This window comes from Triticum urartu, chromosome 5A (genome assembly GCF_056163025.1).
Source record: "Triticum urartu cultivar PI428250 chromosome 5A, HENAU_Tu73, whole genome shotgun sequence".
NCBI lineage: Eukaryota > Viridiplantae > Streptophyta > Magnoliopsida > Poales > Poaceae > Triticum > Triticum urartu.
Window position 1 is genome coordinate 667,823,018 of NC_141877.1, and position 20,005 is coordinate 667,843,022.

The window sequence follows — 20,005 nt, forward strand, 5'->3', positions numbered from 1 at the left end:
ACGTGAAGTTGATGATATAGTTTACACTCATTCCACCATTGTTCAAATCGGACAATCCCTATATTCCAAGAAATCACTTTGATCTTTTCACTAATGACTAACAAATGCAGAAGATTACAAATACCTTTGTTTAGTTTGTTTCTATGGGAAAGGGATCAACAAAGGAAAGGAAATGAAGTTATACATTGAAATATGAAGTCGAATAAAGATAGTTGACCATGCTTTTATTGTTTCCATCCTGAAGTGTGCGCTTGTTTTGGGTTTATGATGCCATTGGCCGGGGCCATTATTTTTTTAGCCCGCTGGGTAAAAGCATATACTAGTGCTACACAAATTAGTGTCGTGCATTAGTGGTAGATCTGGCAAGGTGTGACATTCGTATTTCCTTCCTTTTTGTGTGGAATTGTACATTTTTTGTAGTGGGTCCTACCTTGTTTGGGTCTATTCGGGGTGACGCTGGTCCATACAACAGGGCCAATGAGCTGCGAGGTCGCATTAAATGCATCAATCAACTATCGCACGACATGTCCTGACAAGTGGAAACCCACATAGATTCGAACAATCCTGCTAAATAGGACCCATGCATGCCAGTCAAACGTGAGTGATCACTACAATAAATTGCACGACCCTCTATGGCTCTGGGATTCGGTTGGAACCAAGCCCAACAGCAAAAACAACCTGCCTAGGCCTCTATGTTATGCCCAGTGGAAGCCTTCTTTCCCCTTTGGTGATCCCCTCTTTGTAGCCGAGCGCACATCGGTATCAGGAAATGACCGTGACCGGAGTCAAACACACGACACAAACTAACAAAAAGGACCATCGGTATGTGTTGATGTGGCTCCTATGGTCCGATGGGATGGATAATGATCTCCATGGCTCTCTGCGCCACATCTTGCACCAGCCACACAACCCACTCTGCCCCGTTGCTCTATACCCAGCGAAATCCTTCTCTTTGTTTTGGCATTCCCCTCTTTGTAGCCGGAATTAGATCTCAAGCTCACAAAGTATGATAATGATCTCGTCATGTGGCCTTGCGCTTCAAGCTGATCGACTTATGAAATGAGTTACCATTCAAAGCTTTGAGGTGTCTTGCACTGGTGGGTGATGTAATTTATTGAAGAAATGTTTTGGAGTGATATTGTGTTCTTTGAAGGGTTCTCTAACATGAGTTTTCCAAGCCGGGCAAGAAGCCGAGAATACGTCAAGTAGCCATATCCCGCAAATCATTACCCGTGACATCCCGCGTTCGCTCACTGAGCACGGAGCAAGTTGTTACCCATCCCATCCCACTCCGACCCATCGAGCACATTGTATAAAGAAGCCAAAGCAAGCATTACCCATCCAATCCCACACCAACCGAATGACACTGATTGGACCACACCACCTCCGCCTTGGCAAATGCTCTGAGCCATCGTAATCGACAGTGCGACCAACAAGAGCCAAGTAAGCCCGCCAAACATGCTAGCCGTCCATGTGCAGCTACGTCAGGATACTGGGCAGGTAATGCCCTTCCATAGGCAGCCCCTAGGGCCGACACCCACATGTATCTTCCCTCATAGGGTGCTTGATATATTCTCCCACGAGGACTTGGCTTCCGAGGTACTTAGTCTCAAAGGAGCTTGGCAATCAAGGCGCCACTTGCCTTACACTCTACACTCAACGGGTGCAGGGCGCACCATCTGGACCGACTCGGTCCATGTCCCAATAGTTCAGGATTGGAATTTGCTCCTACGGTGACAAAGAGATTAAGTTTGGGACCACTTGGTATGGCAATGCACCAAGTCAAATGGAATAGTTACGAGCGTGAGGACAAGAAGACCACACAGTAAAACCCAATCCAGGTCCAACGATGAAATGACCGAAAGGAGACGACCAAGACCAGCAACATGCCAGTCCATCACACACCGATCAACGACCAGGAAGACAATGGTTGAAACCCCCAACGAGGCATGTACTCTCACCCGTGCCGATGTCATCATGTGACAACCGAACACCCACCTGGCACGACGCGAGGAAGGACCCACCAAAATCAGCTACATCCCACGGCGATGGAAAGTCGAGCAGACATCCAAAAACACACTCCAGCGACATTGAGAGGCTGAATAGGAAAACCCCTCTTGATCTGAACAAGACCAATCGGATGGGGTGATAGTAAGGATTCATAATGTACCAAAATCAAATCGTTGGGGCCATGAGGTGCATTCATTAAACACCCAATGAATTGGTCTAGATAAATCCTTAATAATCGAGGTAACCCCGCAAGACTGAAGGCCTTGGCTGGACAACAGACTCACGATGTAGGTTGTTGATCGCTCTTGACCTTATTTAGATGCATCTCACACAACTACACGTTCATAACGGTGTCTACCAGTACCATGTTGGAAATCAAGACAAGATCCTAATTGCAAGTATAAGGTTGTAAATAAAGTCTTCATGCCCTAGCCTATTTCATTCCATAAGTCTCTCTTTTAAAGTAAACTGTGATAATTCAGTTCGAGGAACTAAAACTTCTAATGACAACAATTGCTTGTTTGAATCCATGTCTAATATAAGTACTTCCTACAGGTTGATGCGAAGGGTCACCCTTGGGTAAAAAAGGTAGGGACTATCTACATCCAACCATTCGTTAGCACAAAAGCAGGGGGTTACCAATACTATTTGCTTTAGTGATTATATTCGTAAAACAAACTTGATAAAAATATTACACCTATTAATTGCCTTATCATTAATCACCCCAACCCAGTAGGTCATAAGGTGCACTTTCAAGAACTAAAGGTGCCAAAGGAAACTCGAAGGAAGAAGGGAGGAAGGTGAAGGGATGGGAGGAGCAAGGCACGTGAGTGTCTTCTCTGTTCGGGTAATTAACAAGGCCCACCAGGGCGACCGCACCCAAGAAAAAGGTTGAACAAGAGCTTCCATTTTTGGCAATGGAGGCTTGTGCATTTTGGTAGTTTCCATAATAGAAGACTAGTAGATCGGTGCGTGCTACAGATGTTTGTTTTGTAGCACTATCGATAAGAGAATTCAAACAATCATATGATAGAGAAACAACAATATCACTAGAATCAACAATGAGAGTAGATAAGAAAATGTCATGGATGATCATAAATTGTCAGGCTCTGTCACCAAAGCATTTGTTCAATTTCAACACCTGATACAAGTACATTCCTGCAAAGTGCAGTGCTGATTACACTGGATTAAAGACATAGCAGTCTATTATAGAGAGGATAGAGTAGATGTTATTATGGGTCATTGCAAGTAGGAAGCAAATCATCCATGCAAGGAGTGTAGATGAAAGACTTATGTAAGGCCAGATATTGAGGATTAGAACATCCATCTGGGTAAAGTGATCCCAAGTAGCGCAACTTAGAGGTACCGAGGTAGTAAGCAAACCCATATAAGCTACGGGTCACTAGGAAAGCAATCTCCTTGTTTGGATGGTACCCCATAAAGCGTATGCCATTATTAGATATAATATATTGTTCCATATCTTCATCTAATTCTTCAGCCTCTTCTTCCTCAGAATCATCAGGATGACTTTCACCACTAGAGTCCCACTCGTTGTCTTCTCCATCACCCAACTCGTTGTCTTCTCCATCACGCAACCCTTGCGCTCTAGTGTAGCATCGTTGAAAAGATGGAATAAGTCCAAAATGACACTTTAGCTCCCACTCATGCACTAGACATGGTTTAGATTCCTCTCGTAGTACCCATGCTTGAAGTTGGGATCCATAGATGGTTGTGCAGTATACTCCATGTTTCGATTTCCCAAGATGCATTTCAGGCTCACAAGCAGTAATATTAGGCATCACCACTACTTCCGGGGATCTGATGACTACAGAAGTCTTCTCCAATGAAAACCTATTCATATGTGTTTTTCAAAAGCCTTTTAATGACTATACAAAAAGAACAATATTAATTTAGATGATTGTAGCTGATATTGCCACCATATATGCATCTTATGACCACATGATTGGCAGATCATCTGCAACCTAGAGGGATTGCAATCCTCCCGTAAACTTATCACAATTTGTTTTTGCTAAAGATGGTGAAGTTAACGGCCAGAAACTAAATTTTATCTTCTGCTTATACTAATCGACGTTTGGACTTAAATTAGTTTCCGCAAAAGTGAGTTGTTCTGTTTTGTGGATTCTTACTGAGGATATTTGGACATGCAAGTTGAGATCTTTGACCATGACCTACTTAGGATTCCTACAGATAAGAGAATTTAAATGCTTCATGGAAACCTATAGAAAAATGACTAGTGTTAGCAGGGCAAGCTCCTTTCCATTAGAGGGAGACTTTGCCTAGAGAAATTGAAAGTCAACTGGATGTATTTAGTAAATGTTTGTTTTGGCAAGAGGATTTGGAAAACTACCAAATGCATAGTGAATGAGGGACTATAGGTAAACCTAAAGATATGGGAGGATTAGGAGTTTTGAAACTGGATTTGATAAATATAAGCTTACTTGGAAAATGGTTGTGAAAATTAGAGTTGATCAAGGTGTTTGGCGAGATGTTCTCAAGAAAACCTATCTTGAGAATATTACTCTGACCCAATCCCCGTAAACCAAATAACAGACCAATCTCTGTTTTGCTCCAAGTTAATGGAAATTAAAGATCTCTCAAAAAAATCTTCTGAAATGGATAGTCCTAATGGAAAAAATGAGTGGCTCTAGGAGGATAAGTTTAACAGGATAAACCCTTAAACAAAACTTTCTCTGAGCTTTTCACTATCACTTTCCCTCACAACATCATGCTAGATACAGTGATGAATATAGGCTTGGATGGCTTAAGTTTCATAAGAAATATTTGGAGGCATTACAAAGATCGGCGGGCACAAATGGAAAAGCTAATTAGTGATGTAAGTATTTTAGAGATATATAATTTTATTTGGATTCGTGGATCCAATGGTGTTTACTTTGTCAAATCCTTCTATTTAGAACTACATTGTGATATTCCTCTGTTCCCAAAGAAATATTTATGGAACTAAAGCTTCTGTTCAAGATTAAAATCTCATGTTGGCTAGTGCTTCACATAACCATTTGGAGTGGAGATGTTTGGTTGCATAGAGGGTGGACTAAGTAGAAATGATTGTTTTGTGATGCTCAAGAGATAATTGATCACCTTTTCATTTCATGTTCGATGGCACATTCTGTAAGCGGGGTTTATAGTGTGCCATGAACTTTCATATGTGATGAATGGATTGGGAAATTTCTTCTGTGGTAGGGTAAAATGTTCCCTGCCGATGTGGCGGAAGTCATCTAGGCTCGGAGTTAAGTTGTGAATAATGACAGTGATTTTCTAGATGATCCTACTGCTATTATATAACATATATGTTGTTGTATTCATTTGTGGTCAAATTTGCAAAAGGAAAATGTAAGATGTTCTCCCAAAAGAATCCAAAAAACTACAGGAGCTAGTTCATAGGCTAGGCAACAACTGCCCAGACATTGAAATGACGAATGGTTTGATTCAAGCTACTGTTACTCTTGTTGAAGTAGGTGATCCTGATGGATTCATGCTACTTCTCTGAGTCCTAGTGTGATTTTCCGTTCACATCATGGCATGTTTCATATTGTTGAAGATGATAGAGTGCATAAGAAATCTTTTGTAATTTCTGCTAAGCATGTAGAGTATAGGAGCGTCTATTACTAAGTTGCCTGAAAAAGGTTCAGGTTTTAGTCAATTGTTGCATCATGACTTCATCTTCCTCGCTTTCCACCTAACGGCTTAGTTCACCCTCGTGGATCTACCCTCGCTAGGTGACGAACCATTGTCCCCACCACCTGGAAACTTTGCTGCCTCACCATGCCCTTCCCAAGCTACCACCGCCTCAGACATCCCTCTAACACCTCCCCCAGTTTCTCTATCACCAGCACCCTCTACCCCCCGCACCATAGCCACACCAACCATCGCTTCGCCTCCACCAGCGATACCGCAACAAGCCATGTTGTCCCATTCTTCGGCTAATTCCCCGCACCATAGCCACACCAACCATCGCTTCGCCTCCACCAGTGACACCTCAACAAGCCATGTTGTCCCTATCTTCGGCTCATTCCCCGCACCATAGCCACACCAACCATCGCTTTGCCTCCACCAGTGACACCACAACAAGCCATGTTGTCCCTATCTTCGGCTCATTCCGGACCAACCTTAACTAGTAATGTCATGGCTAGCCAGGCCATCTTCATCGCCGACTCGGCGCCTGCACAAAATCTACTACCGACTGCAAATTTCCAGGCGCCTGAAGAATATCAAACACGGTATATAACTCTTTGTGTGAGTTATAACATGATGGTGTTTAGGTCCTTCTCTCCCCTATGATGATATGATGATCAAGAGAGGAATTCTAGTTTTCAATTCTTCCATACTATTTATGCAGAACTGTATGGTATAAAATGGTATAAATTAATTGGTTGGTTCGTTAACAAATTGCAGAGGAGATGTACCTTATGATGAAACCAGTGGGGCAATGAAGATAGAATGCCCCTCGCCAGTACACGGCGTGGCGCTTTCGTTCATTGATTCGATCCGCCCACGTGGCCACTGTTGTTGCATCTCCTTCTCGGATAAATGTCATGTCATCCCACTGGCCACTTCTCGAGCAGTACACTTTCACCGTGTACAGAGACGGCGGCCATTCCATCCATTGATCATGCCTGTTGGGCTCGGGGAAGAAGAAGACGCTGTAGTGCAGCGACTCGGTGGGGTCGAACAGGAGGTAGTAGGCGCCGGGGCGATCTGAGGGCAAAGGGGGAAGCTCCGCCCACCGCCGCGTCGTGGGGTTGCACACGTACACCGCGTACTCGCCCTCGTACAGGAGGAGGCCGTTGCGGTGGTCGAGGACGATCCCCCGCCCCGTGTCCACCTCCGGTGGGATCATGAAATCGAGCGCCGTGACGTCGAGGCCGATGCCCGTAGGGCCGGCCCCGCAAGGGAAGAAGTAGGGCCGGTCCTCGTAGGAGAAGTTGATGATGATGCCGCCGACGTGGTGCGGCACCCGGTGCTCCACCGCGAGCATCAGCCCGTTGGAGTCCACGGCGGCGCGCCAGCCCTTGCGGACGGCCCGGCACGTAGCGATGCCCCGCGGCGGGAGGCGGCGAAGGATCTCAGCGAGCAGTTCCATGGGGAGACGATCCATGGCGGACATGGTGGGCAGCGCGATTGCGGCGTCGTCCTCGGCTAGGGTTTGGGCGTCGTCCTCGGCTAGGGTTTGGGCGGCGGCGGCCGCCGCCGCAGCCTCCTGCGCGTCACTCATCTGTCAGGGTCAAGGATTGGTCAGGGTTTGCTTCCGCTTTCTGTTTGCAGGCTTTATAATAAAACAAAGACGCATCAGGCTTCGTTTCTGTTGCGGTCCACCTATAAGCCCAGTAGGCCCGACCCAACATATAGCTTTGCCCGGCGATTTTTTTTCTTCTAAAAGAAGCTTCGTTTAAAAGTTAAATTTACAGCACGTTTCCCAAATTATCAGTGTACTACTATTTTACTTTATTTGTATATAAAATGAAGAGTAAATTGTAAAATTCCTTATGTTCCTCGTCAAGGAAAAATAATTCCAACAAAAGGATGTGTGCGAGAGGCCTCGCAACATTTCGATATAAGATATTGAAAGTCGTCCCCTACTCATCTCTAAGACCAACTTGGCCAAGGATGCATGCGTCAGCTTTCATGGCGAAAGAAAAATAAGGACCGACATATCATGTCATGCGGTTGTATTATTTTGTTACCAACATAAATTACAAGGAAATACACATTGAAATGTAGGTGTATGCACTAGCCAACAGCCAGTAGAGAAAATACATCACATATATTTTCAGATTTACAAGTGTGGTGGATAGAGTGCAACATTTTCTAATTATAATGGATTGACGTACGTTATGATGAGACCACTGCGACAAATCCTGATAAGTTGGGTCCAAAAACAGATATAGTATGTTTTTAACTATATAATATGTTTTTGGTCCCTCAAGTTTCCCAAAAGTATAAACTTAGTCCCTTAAGAATTTTTGGTAGACATTTCGTCCTTCAAGTCTCAAAACCTAATACGTTTGGTCCAAAACTAGATATGTTTTAAACTATACAGTATGCCCTCAGGTTTCCCAAAAGTATAGTCCCTTAAGATTTTTTTTGATAGACATATGGTCCTTCAAGTCACAAAACCTGATAATTTGGTCCAAAACCAGATTTTGAGCACGTTGACCGAGTTTGACCATGTTGGCAGGTTTGGCCGATGAATAGTAAATTCAAAAAAAAAAATCCCCCTCTCACAAGTCTGGAAGTGTTGTGGCGCCGTCCGTGAGGGGGGCACACCCCGGACACGCGTGTTGGGCGTTTGCAACCACCACAGCACTTCATGACTTGTGAGAGGCCGCCTACGCAAGATTTGGCGGCATGCTAGCCCCCAGAGGCCACTGGCCACAGCCGTAGACGCGCGGAGGGCAATCCGCGTAGAGGGAATTTTTCGGATACTTCTCCATCACCAAAAATTATGAAAAAATATCATCGTTCCTATAGCACATGTGCCCATATCGTGCAAAAAACTCATGATTTTATCGCGCTCCGAGTATTTAATAATATTCACGCTGCATCGTTACCGCAGAACGTCTACTACCGTGTCATCGCCGTCCGTGAGGGGGGGCCACGCCCCGGAGACGCGTGCCACCCCTTCGGACATGACACCACACCATCCCGCATGTATGAGGGCCCGGTGCGACGCTCCGGTGGCATGCTACCCCCCCAGGCCCCCCGTCCCGCCTAACCCTGTAGCGTTTGACCACGAGATCTAGCCCTTTGACTTTGCACGGACGGGCTTTGACCAGCGGACCTCCCCACCCGGTTGTGTTAGGTCAGCCCATAGGAACACTTTGGAGCAACAACCGGGCCAGACCCACAGCAAGATCCCCTCTGTGTAGACCCGATGCGTCCGTTCCCCCCTCCAGGTGCCGGCGGCGGCGCCGTCCGTGAGGGGTGCACACCCCGGACACGCGTGCCGCCTCTTCGAACATGCCACAACACCACCCCGCATGTATGAGGGGCCGGTGCGACGCTCCGGTGGCATTGCTACCCCCAGGGCCCCCGTCCCGCCTAACCCTGGAGCGGTTGACCACGAGATCTAGCCCTTTAACTTTTCACGGACCGGATTTAAACAGTGGACCTCTCCACCCGGCTGTGTCAGGTCAGCCCAGAGGGACACCTGGGAGCAACATCCGGGGCCAAACCGACAACTACATCCCCTCCGTGTAGACCCGATGCGTCCGTTTCCCCCCTTCAAGTGCCGGCGGCGGCGCCGTCCGTTAGGGGGATCACGCCCCGGAGACGCGTGCCGCCTCTTCGGACATGCCACAGCACCACCCGGTTGTGGTAGGTCATCCCATAGAAACACTTCGGAGATGCGTCCCCTCCGTATAGACCCGATGCGGCTGTTTCCGCCCTCTAGATGCCGGCGGCGGCGCTGTCCGTGAGGGGGGCACACCGCGGCGCTGCCCTCCAGATGTTTCAGCATAGCTGTTTTTGATTTTAATAAAATATAATGTCCTATATTCAAAAGAACATGACGGCACATTATTAATGTGCTCGAAAAAAAATACAAACTATATATATATATATATATATTCATAATCTATGAAAAAATTTACAAACTACACATATATTCATATAATACATAAAAAAGCATAAAAACATATGTAAAAAGCATAAAAACATATGTAAAAAAAGCATTAAAAACATATGTAAAAAAGCATGAAAACATATGTAAAAAAAAGCATAAAAACATATGTAAAAAAACACATGTAAAAGAAATAACTATGTCGACAGCATTGCCGTCGGCATACATACGGCAGGGTTTAGGCGGGCGCCGTGCCGCGGATCGATGACGTGGCACCTATGCCGACGGCTGCCGTCGGCATACCTACGCCGCGAATCAGTGACGTGGCGTGCGGAGGTATGCCAACGGCCGCCCGTCCCGACCGTCGGCATAGCTTTGACGCCGTTAGCCGCTGGTCACGGGCGGGGTTGCCGGGCCCACATGTATGCCGACGGCTGGCTTATGCCGACGGCAACTGTCGGCGTTTATTAAACTATATCGACGGCTGATCTGTGCCGACGATTGCCGTCGGTGTAGGTAGGGGTAGCCCGACGGCAAGGATAAGCCGACGGTCAGGACTAGGCTGTCGGCATAGATCCAAGTAGGCCGACGGCTGCCGTCGGCGTAGAGCCGTTTTCCGGTAGTGAGGGAAAATATATAAGCTGAAATTTTATGACAACCAAGATACTTGTGCGCGCTAGGTGCATGTAAATTTTGTTGTTAAATAACATCCGAGAAGCTCTAGCAAAAAAACACAATTTTGCCATTTTTTGTTAGCCAAACTTTTTTTTGCCACGAGCTCCTCAAATGTGTAAACACCAGAAACAATTTCACGCACGCAAGCATCTTGGTTGCCACAAAATTTCAGCCTTTTTTTTGATTATTTTGCTATTCGAATTTACTGTTCATTGGTCAAACCCGGTCAACATGGCTGGTCAAAAATAGCTCACTCGGTTTCCCAGTTGAATTGTTGTGATTAACCGACCAACCATTGACTGGTGGACCATTGACCTTTTTGGGAAAATACGAAAACAATGTAAATTCAAAAAATCTCAAAAAAAACAAAAAAGGTTCATGAATTCTACAAAGTTATTTTTTTAAAGATCACAAAAATCAGAAAAAAAAATCATCAATTATGAAAAGTTCATATATTTTGAAAAAAAGTTCACAAAATTTCAAAATAAAAGTAAAGAAAAATAAACAATAAAATAGAGAATAAAAAGGAAGATTAAAAGAAAAGAAATAGAAAAGAAAAAAACAAAAAAAAACCACTTCAGAAAACAACCAAAATCGAGAAAAAAAATTGGTTGGGAAGCTTCAAAACCGGGAAGAACTCTCTCCCATTACACCCTTAGATAGGCTGGTCCAGGTCGGAGTGCCTGCGCTAGTTAACGAAATGCATGTTCTTTTAAACACTAATGGAATGCATGTTATCTGACGCATAAGGCGCCAGATAGTATTCGGGGTCGTTACGGTGGTTCCTTACGTAGTTCAGGATTATGTGACAGGATACTAATTTAGTTGCACGGTCCAGCCCATCTGATCCTCAAAGTGGCCCACTGGAGGCTCATCAACGAGGTGTATAGCTACGAAATCACTAATTGAGGAGCGCTCCTCGCAACGATTAGTCGGGGAGCGCTCCGCGCGCGCCAAGTGTCACGCGCGGAGCGGTCGAGAGACTTTTTCGAGGCGCTCCGCGTGCGACACTTGTCGCACGCACGGCGTCTCCCGTGTTTTCCGCTTTCTGGTTTCCCTTTCCGGTTTTTCCTTTTTTCACTTTAGTCCTTATATTTTTAATGTTTTGTAAAACCTTTTCATCTGTTTTGAGATCTGTTTTCTCTCTGCTGTGGGCGAACCGTCATGGAGCACTGTTCCTTCTTTGCCGTCGTCTTCGTCCGTCGCGGCCGCCGCTCTTGTCGCATGGTTACGACGGCCCCTGTCCCGGCAGCCGCGCTTGTTGCCTGGTTTTACGGCGGTCCTTCTTTAGCGTCGACCGTGCTTCCCCGTTCGCGTGATCGTCGTTCCCTACCGGTTGCCTTTGTGGGTTCCCTGTTTCCCTTTAACGTTTCTCTTTTTGTTCCCATTATATTTCCAGGATATGGAGATTTATGGGGTAGTTACGGGTGGGGACTACCAACACTATCAGATGTCAAGTTTCAACTGGGTTTTGTGTGATTAGTTCTTGATAATCATTGTGTTCCTTGCAGTTATGGCTTGTCCTTTTTGCCGTATGCCTGGTGGCCCGTGTTCTTCTGTTGATTCTTCTGTAGATGGGTTCAGTGCGGTCCTGGATCGGCGTTGTTGGAGGCGTGTTGTAAGAGTACCATTTTATAATTGTTCAATTTTTGGCACACACGTTTATTTCTTTTGGTGCTGCTCATGCTGTCTAGGTTTTGATTATGATCCTTGTTTTGATTTGTTCTGCAGTATGTTCCGTGCAGTGTTGGAGCTCATCTTGCTCGTTACATCGAGGAGTGCAGGGCTTTAGCCATAAGGAGGGGTGACGAAGATACTGATCTTGCTTTTCAGTGCAATGAGGGTTATTTGTATGGTGTTTTGTTTAGTCATGGTCGGTTGAGGAGTAAATTCCATGGTCCTTCCTGGGAACGATTGGTCAGTGATTATGGTGTTCGTTCACGTGATATAATGACCATTAGGCTTGAACACTATGGAACATGGATTGGTATTGATTTTTATCGTGTTGGTCGTGGAGATGCGTTGTCTCCTTTACCTTCTGTTGGTAAGGTTTATTTTTAAGGAAGTTTTTAGCTTGTTTTATTGCACATGATGATTTTTCTGTTCCCTTGAGCATGTGTAATTATATTTTGTAGCTCTTGATGGTTTGAGCGACTCCGAGATGGAACTTGTTGGGAGTTGTCATTACACCCGTGGTGTTTTTCTTAATTATCAGCAGATGTATTTCATGAGGTGTCAACTCTTTGATGATGTCTATATACCCTGTTGTCCTTTTGTTCGCAGGATTGATTCCATGAATGTTAATGGTTATCATATGGTCAGATTTTGTTCCACCGTTTTTATTTGTTTTTGTTTATTTATTTATTTTTATTATCTCTTCTATTTATAGTTTTTAATTTTTGTTCTATTTCTGATAGCTTGATGTTTTTGTCAGGTTATTCCTGGTATTGTTGTGAGGAGTTTGAAGGAGTTTGCGACTTTTCCTAGGACTGGCGTTTTAACCCTTGAAGTTACTTTGGAATCTGGTGATGATGATGTATATGTGAGCACTCCTTGCTCCTACTTCATTGGCTTGGGTAGTAGAATGGTGTTCAAACAGGAAGCTTTCAGTGATTTTCTCCAGGCATCGTCTATTGAAGTAAACAGCTTGGTGCTAATAACTTTCAAAGAGCGTGATGGGAGGCTTGTTGTTATCTTCAATCTTCTGCCGCAGTGATGTTAGTTATAGCCTTTGAACATAAATGGATTTTGTTTAAAAATCTATGCTACGGGTTAATGTTGTCTTGATATATGAAACGATATGAACCTAAGAACCTAAGTGTTCATTGTTGTTGTATGTTTGTAGAAGAGGTATGGCTGTGCATCTCTTTTGAAGATGTTCTTTTGGACGGATGTTATTTAATTGGGGTTATTGTTTTGAATACAGTAGAGGCACGTGTGGTTTTTACTATGAGGCACGGCTGTGTATCTCTTTTATGTGAGGCACGTGGATTAAGCAAATGAAGGCACGGAATTGAAGTCAGTGCAGGCATGGTCGTGAGGAGGCACGTGAAGGAAATATGCCCTAGAGGCAATAATAAAGTTATTATTTATTTCCTTATATCATGATAAATGTTTATTATTCATGCTAGAATTGTATTAACCGGAAACATAATACATGTGTGAATACATAGACAAACTTAGTGTCACTAGTATGCCTCTACTTGACTAGCTCGTTAATCAAAGATGGTTATGTTTCCTAACCATGAACAAAGTGTTGTTATTTGATTAACGAGGTCACATCATTAGTTGAATGATCTGATTGACATGACCCATTCCATTAGCTTAGCACCCGATCGTTTAGTATGTTGCTATTGCTTTCTTCATGACTTATACATGTTCCTATGACTATGAGATTATGCAACTCCCGTTTGCTGGAGGAACACTTTGTGTGCTACCAAACGTCACAACGTAACTGGGTGATTATAAAGGAGCTCTACAGGTGTCTCCAATGGTAGATGTTGGGTTGGCGTATTTCGAGAATAGGATTTGTCACTCCAATTGTCGGAGAGGTATCTCTGGGCCCTCTCGGTGATGCACATCACATAAGCCTTGCAAGCATTGCAACTAATGAGTTAGTTGCGGGATGATGTATTACGGAACGAGTAAAGAGACTTGCCGGTAACGAGATTGAACTAGGTATTGGATACCGACGATCGAATCTCGGGCAAGTAACATACCGATGACAAAGGGAACAACGTATGTTGTTATGCGGTCTGACCGATAAAGATCTTCGTAGAATATGTAGGAGCCAATATGGGCATCCAGGTCCCGCTATTGGTTATTGACCGGAGACGTGTCTCGGTCATGTCTACATTCTTCTCGAACCGTAGGGTCCGCACCCTTAACGTTACGATGACAGTTATTATGAGTTTATGCATTTTGATGCACCGAAGATTGTTCGGAGTCCCGGATGTGATCATGGACATGACGAGGAGTCTCAAAATGGTCGAGACATAAAGATTGATATATTGGAATCCTATGTTTGGATATCGGAAGTGTTCCGGGTGAAATCGGGATTTTACCGGAGTACCGGGAGGTTACCGGAACCCCCCGGGAGCTATATGGGCCTTAGTGGGCTTTAGTGGAAAGGAGAAAGGGGCAGCCCAAGGTGGGCCGCGCGCCTCCCCCCTCCCCTAGTCCTATTAGGACAAGGAGAGGTGGCCGGCCCCCTCTCTCTCTTTCCCCCCTCGAGGAATCCTATTCCAACTAGGATTGGGGGGGGGGGATCCTACTCTCAGAGGGAGTAGGACTCCTTTGGCGCGCCCTCCTTGGCCGGCCGCCCCCTCCCCCTTGGCTCCTTTATATACAGAGGCAGGGGGGCACCCTAGGACACACAAGTTGATCCTTGAGATCGTTCCTTAGCCGTGTGCGGTGCCCCCTGCCACCATATTCCACCTCGATCATATTGTAGCGGTGCTTAGGCGAAGCCCTGCGACGGTAGAACATCAAGATCGTCACCACGCCATCGTGCTGACGGAACTCCTCCCCGATGCTTTGCTGGATCAGAGCCCGGGGATTGTTATCGAGCTGTACGTGTGCTAAGAACTCGGAGGTGCCGGAGTAACGGTGCTTGGATCGGTCGGATCGGGAAGACGTACGACTACTTCCTCTACGTTGTGTTAACGCTTCCGCAGTCGGTCTGCGTGGGTACGTAGACAACACTCTCCCCTCTCATTGCTATGCATCACCATGATCTTGCGTGTGCGTAGGAATTTTTTTGAAATTACTGCGTTCCCCAAGAGTGGTATCAGAGCCTAGGTTTTATATGTTGATGTTATATGCACGAGTAGAACACAAGTGAGTTGTGGGCGATATAAGTCATACTGCCTACCAGCATGTCATACTTTGGTTCAGCGGTATTGTTGGACGAGACGACCCGGACCAACATTACGCGTACGCTTACGCGAGACCGGTTCCCCCGACGTGCTTTGCACATAGGTGGCTTGCGGGCGACTGTCTCTCCAACTTTAGTTGAACCGAGTATGGCTACGCCCGGTCCTTGCGAAGGTTAAAACGGAGTCAAATTGACAAACTATCATTGTGGTTTTGATGCGTAGGTGAGATTGGTTCTTGCTTAAGCCCGTAGCAGCCACGTAAAACTTGCAACAACAAAGTAGAGGACGTCTAACTTGTTTTTGCAGGGCATGTTGTGATGTGATATGGTCAAGGCATGATGCTGAATTTTATTGTATGAGATGATCATGTTTTGTAACCGAGTTATCGGCAACTGGCAGGAGCCATATGGTTGTCGCTTTATTGTATGCAATGAGATCGCGATGTAATACTTTACTTTATCACTAAACGGTAGCGATAGTCGTAGAAGCATAAGATTGGCGAGACGACAACGATGCTACGATGGAGATCAAGGTGTCGCGCCGGTGACGATGGTGATCATGACGGTGCTTCGGAGATGGAGATCACAGGCACAAGAAGATGATGACCATATCATATCACTTATATTGATTGCATGTGATGTTTATCCTTTATGCATCTTATCTTGCTTTGATTGACGGTAGCATTATAAGATGATCTCTCACTAAATTATCAAGAAGTGTTCTCCCCGAGTATGCACCGTTGCCAGAGTTCGTCGTGCCCAGACACCACGTGATGATCGGGTGTGATAAGCTCTACGTCCATCTACAACGGGTGCAAGCCAGTTTTGCACACGCAGAATACTCGCGTTATACTTGACGAGCCTAGCATATGCAGATATGGCCTCGGAACACGGAGACCGAAAGGTCGAGCATGAATCATATAGTAGATATGATCAACATAATGATGTTCACCATTGAAAACTACTCCATCTCACGTGATGATCGGTTATGGTTTAGTTGATTTGGATCACGTGATCACTTAGAAGATTAGAGGGATGTCTATCTAAGTGGGAGTTCTTAAGTAATATGATTAATTGAACTTAAATTTATCATGAACTTAGTCCCTGATAGTATCTTGCTTGTTTATGTTGATTGTAGATAGATGGCTCGTGCTATTGTTCCGTTGAATTTTAATGCGTTCCTTGAGAAAGCAAAGTTGAAAGATGATGGTAGCAATTACACGGACTGGGTCCGTAACTTGAGGATTATCCTCATTGCTGCACAGAAGAATTACGTCCTGGAAGCACCGCTGGGTGCCAGGCCTGATGCTGGAGCAACACCAGATGTTATGAACGTCTGGCAGAGCAAAGCTGATGACTACTTGATAGTTCAGTGTGCCATGCTTTACGGCTTAGAATCGGGACTTCAACGACGTTTTGAACGTCATGGAGCATATGAGATGTTTCAGGAGTTGAAGTTAATATTTCAAGCAAATGCCCGAATTGAGAGATATTAAGTCTCCAATAAGTTCTACAGCTGCAAGATGGAGGAGAACAGTTCTGTCAGTGAGCATATACTCAAAATGTCTGGGTATAATAATCACTTGATTCAATTGGGAGTTAATCTTCCAGATGATTGTGTCATTGACAGAATTCTCCAATCACTGCCACCAAGCTACAAGAGCTTCGTGATGAACTATAATATGCAAGGGATGAACAAGACTATTCCCGAGCTCTTCGCAATGCTGAAAGCTGCGGAGGTAGAAATCAAGAAGGAGCATCAAGTGTTGATGGTCAACAAGACCACTGGTTTCAAGAAAAAGGGCAAAGGGAAGAAGAAGGGGAACTTCAAGAAGAACAGCAAACAAGTTGCTGCTCAAGAGAAGAAACCCAAGTCTGGACCTAAGCCTGAAACCGAGTGCTTCTACTGCAAGCAGACTGGTCACTGGAAGCGGAACTGCCCCAAGTATTTGGCGGATAAGAAGGATGGCAAGGTGAACAAAGGTATATGTGATAGACATGTTATTGATGTGTACCTTACTAGAGCTCGCAGTAGCACCTGGGTATTTGATACTGGTTCTGTTGCTAATATTTGCAACTCGAAACAGGGACTACGGATTAAGCGAACACTAGCAAAGGACGAGGTGACGATGCGCGTGGGAAACGGTTCCAAAGTCGATGTGATCGCGGTCGGCACGCTACCTCTACATCTACCTTCAGGATTAGTATTAGACCTAAATAATTGTTATTTGGTGCCAGCGTTGAGCATGAACATTATATCTGGATCTTGTTTGATGCGAGACGGTTATTCATTTAAATCAGAGAATAATGGTTGTTCTATTTATATGAGTAATATCTTTTATGGTCATGCACCCTTGAAGAGTGGTCTATTCTTGTTGAATCTCGATAGTAGTAACACACATATTCATAATGTTGAAGCCAAAAGATGCAGAGTTGATAATGATGGTGCAACTTATTTGTGGCACTGCCGTTTAGGTCATATCGGTATAAAGCGCATGAAGAAACTCCATACTGATGGACTTTTGGAACCACTTGATTATGAATCACTCGGTACTTGTGAACCGTGCCTCATGGGCAAGATGACTAAAACGCCATTCTCCGGTACTATGGAGAGAGCAACAGATTTATTGGAAATCATACATACCGATGTATGTGGTCCGATGAATATTGAGGCTCGTGGCGGATATCGTTATTTTCTCACCTTCACAGATGACTTAAGCAGATATGGGTATATCTACTTAATGAAACACAAGTCTGAAACATTTGAAAAGTTCAAAGAATTTCAGAGTGAAGTTGAAAATCATCGTAACAAGAAAATAAAGTTTCTATCGTGGAGGAGAATATTTGAGTTACGAGTTTGGTGTACATTTGAAAAATTATGGAATAGTTTCGCAACTCACGCCACCCGGAACACCACAGCGTAACGGTGTGTCCGAACATCGTAATCGTACTTTATTAGATATGGTGCGATCTATGATGTCTCTTACAGATTTACCGCTATCGTTTTGGGGTTATGCTTTAGAGACGGCCGCATTCACGTTAAATAGGGCACCATCAAAATCCGTTGAGACGACGCCTTATGAACTATGGTTTGGCAAGAAACCAAAGTTGTCGTTTTGTAAAGTTTGGGGCTGCGATGCTTATGTGAAAAAGCTTCAACCTGATAAGCTCGAACCCAAATTGGAGAAATGTGTCTTCATAGGATACCCAAAGGAGACTGTTGGGTACACCTTCTATCACAGATCCGAAGGCAAGACATTCGTTGCTAAGAATGGATCCTTTCTAGAGAAGGAGTTTATCTCGAAAGAAGTGAGTGGGAGGAAAGTAGAACTTGACGAGGTAACTGTACCTGCTCCCTTATTGGAAAGTAGTACATCACAGAAAACTGTTTCAGTGACACCTACACCAGTTAGTGAGGAAGCTAATGATGATGATCATGAAACTTTAGATCAAGATACTACTGAACCTCGTAGATCAACCAGAGTAAGATCCGCACTAGAGTGGTACGGTAATCCTGTTCTGGAAGTCATGCTACTAGATCATGATGAACCTACGAACTATGAAGAAGCGATGGTGAGCCCAGATTCCGCAAAATGGCTTGAAGCCATGAAATCTGAGATGGGATCCATGTATGAGAACAAAGTATGGACTTTGGTGACTTGCCCGCTGATCGGCAAGCAATTGAGAATAAATGGATCTTCAAGAAGAAGACTGACACTGACGGTAATATTACTGTCTACAAAGCTCGACTTGTCGCAAAAGGTTTTCGGCAAGTTCAAGGGATTGACTACGATGAGACCTTCTCACCCGTAGCGATGCTTAAGTCTGTCCGAATCATGTTAGCAATTGCCGCATTTTATGATTATGAAATTTGGCAGATGGATGTCAAAACTGCATTCCTGCATGGATTTCTGGAAGAAGAGTTGTATATGATGCAACCAGAAGGTTTTGTCGATCCAAAGGGAGCTAACAAAGTGTGCAAGCTCCAGCGATCCATTTATGGACTGGTGCAAGCCTCTCGGAGTTGGAATAAACGCTTTGATAGTGTGATCAAAGCATTTGGTTTTATGCAGACTTTTGGAGAAGCCTGTATTTACAAGAAAGTGAGTGGGAGCTCTGTAGCATTTCTGATATTATATGTGGATGACATATTACTGATTGGAAATGATATAGAATTTCTGGATAGCATAAAGGGATACTTGAATAAGAGTTTTTCAATGAAAGACCTCGGTGAAGCTGCTTACATATTAGCCATAAAGATCTATAGAGATAGATCAAGGCGCTTAATTGGACTTTCACAAAGCACATACCTTGACAAGATTTTGAAGAAGTTCAAAATGGATCAAGCAAAGAAAGGGTTCTTGCCTGTGTTACAAGGTGTGAAGTTGAGTCAGACTCAATGCCCGACCACTGCAGAAGATAGAGAGAAAATGAAAGATGTTCCCTATGCTTCAGCCATAGGCTCTATCATGTATGCAATGCTGTGTACCAGACCTGATGTGTGCCTTGCTATAAGTTTAGCAGGGAGGTACCAAAGTAATCCAGGAGTGGATCACTGGACGGCGGTCAGGAACATCCTGAAATACCTGAAAAGGACTAAGGATATGTTTCTCGTATATGGAGGTGACAAAGAGCTCACCGTAAGAGGTTACGTTGATGCAAGCTTTGACACTGATCCGGACGATTCTAAATCGCAAACCGGATACGTGTTTACATTAAACGGTGGAGCTGTCAGTTGGTGCAGTTCTAAACAAAGCGTCGTAGCGGGATCTACATGTGAAGCGGAGTACATAGCTGCTTCGGAAGCAGCAAACAAAGGAGTCTGGATGAAGGAGTTCATATCCGAT

At 44.6% G+C, this 20,005-nt stretch overlaps 2 protein-coding genes across 2 annotated transcripts; one reads left to right on the forward strand and one right to left on the reverse strand.

Annotated features, from left to right (window-relative positions):
* Positions 1-2,843: 2,843 nt before the first annotated feature.
* LOC147973917 (uncharacterized) lies at positions 2,844-7,270 on the reverse strand. Its single transcript, XM_087522295.1, has 2 exons — positions 6,453-7,270; positions 2,844-3,861 (listed from the first exon to the last, which is right to left on the reverse strand). Exons 1-2 carry the CDS (start codon positions 7,259-7,261, stop codon positions 3,243-3,245), a joined length of 1,428 nt encoding a protein of 475 aa, XP_087378421.1. The 5' UTR covers positions 7,262-7,270; the 3' UTR covers positions 2,844-3,242.
* Positions 7,271-11,795: 4,525 nt separating this feature from the next.
* LOC147973918 (uncharacterized) lies at positions 11,796-12,998 on the forward strand. Its single transcript, XM_087524834.1, has 4 exons — positions 11,796-11,900; positions 12,014-12,326; positions 12,418-12,599; positions 12,717-12,998. The coding sequence occupies exons 1-4, from the start codon at positions 11,796-11,798 to the stop codon at positions 12,996-12,998; spliced, it is 882 nt and encodes a 293-aa protein (XP_087380960.1).
* Positions 12,999-20,005: the final 7,007 nt, after the last annotated feature.

What these genes read in the sequence shown, in the direction of transcription:
- LOC147973917 (XM_087522295.1), bottom strand. Translation starts at nt 7,261, where the DNA reads ATGAGTGACGCGCAGGAGGCTGCGGCGGCGGCCGCCGCCGCCCAAACC. An exon ending in CCCACTGGTTTCATCATAAG is followed by an intron (nt 3,862 to 6,452) that starts GTACATCTCCTC and finishes ACATATGAATAG; the next exon opens with GTTTTCATTGGAGAAGACTT.
- LOC147973918 (XM_087524834.1), top strand. Translation starts at nt 11,796, where the DNA reads ATGGCTTGTCCTTTTTGCCGTATGCCTGGTGGCCCGTGTTCTTCTGTT. An exon ending in GGCGTTGTTGGAGGCGTGTT is followed by an intron (nt 11,901 to 12,013) that starts GTAAGAGTACCA and finishes TTTGTTCTGCAG; the next exon opens with TATGTTCCGTGCAGTGTTGG. An exon ending in GTCTCCTTTACCTTCTGTTG is followed by an intron (nt 12,327 to 12,417) that starts GTAAGGTTTATT and finishes TATATTTTGTAG; the next exon opens with CTCTTGATGGTTTGAGCGAC.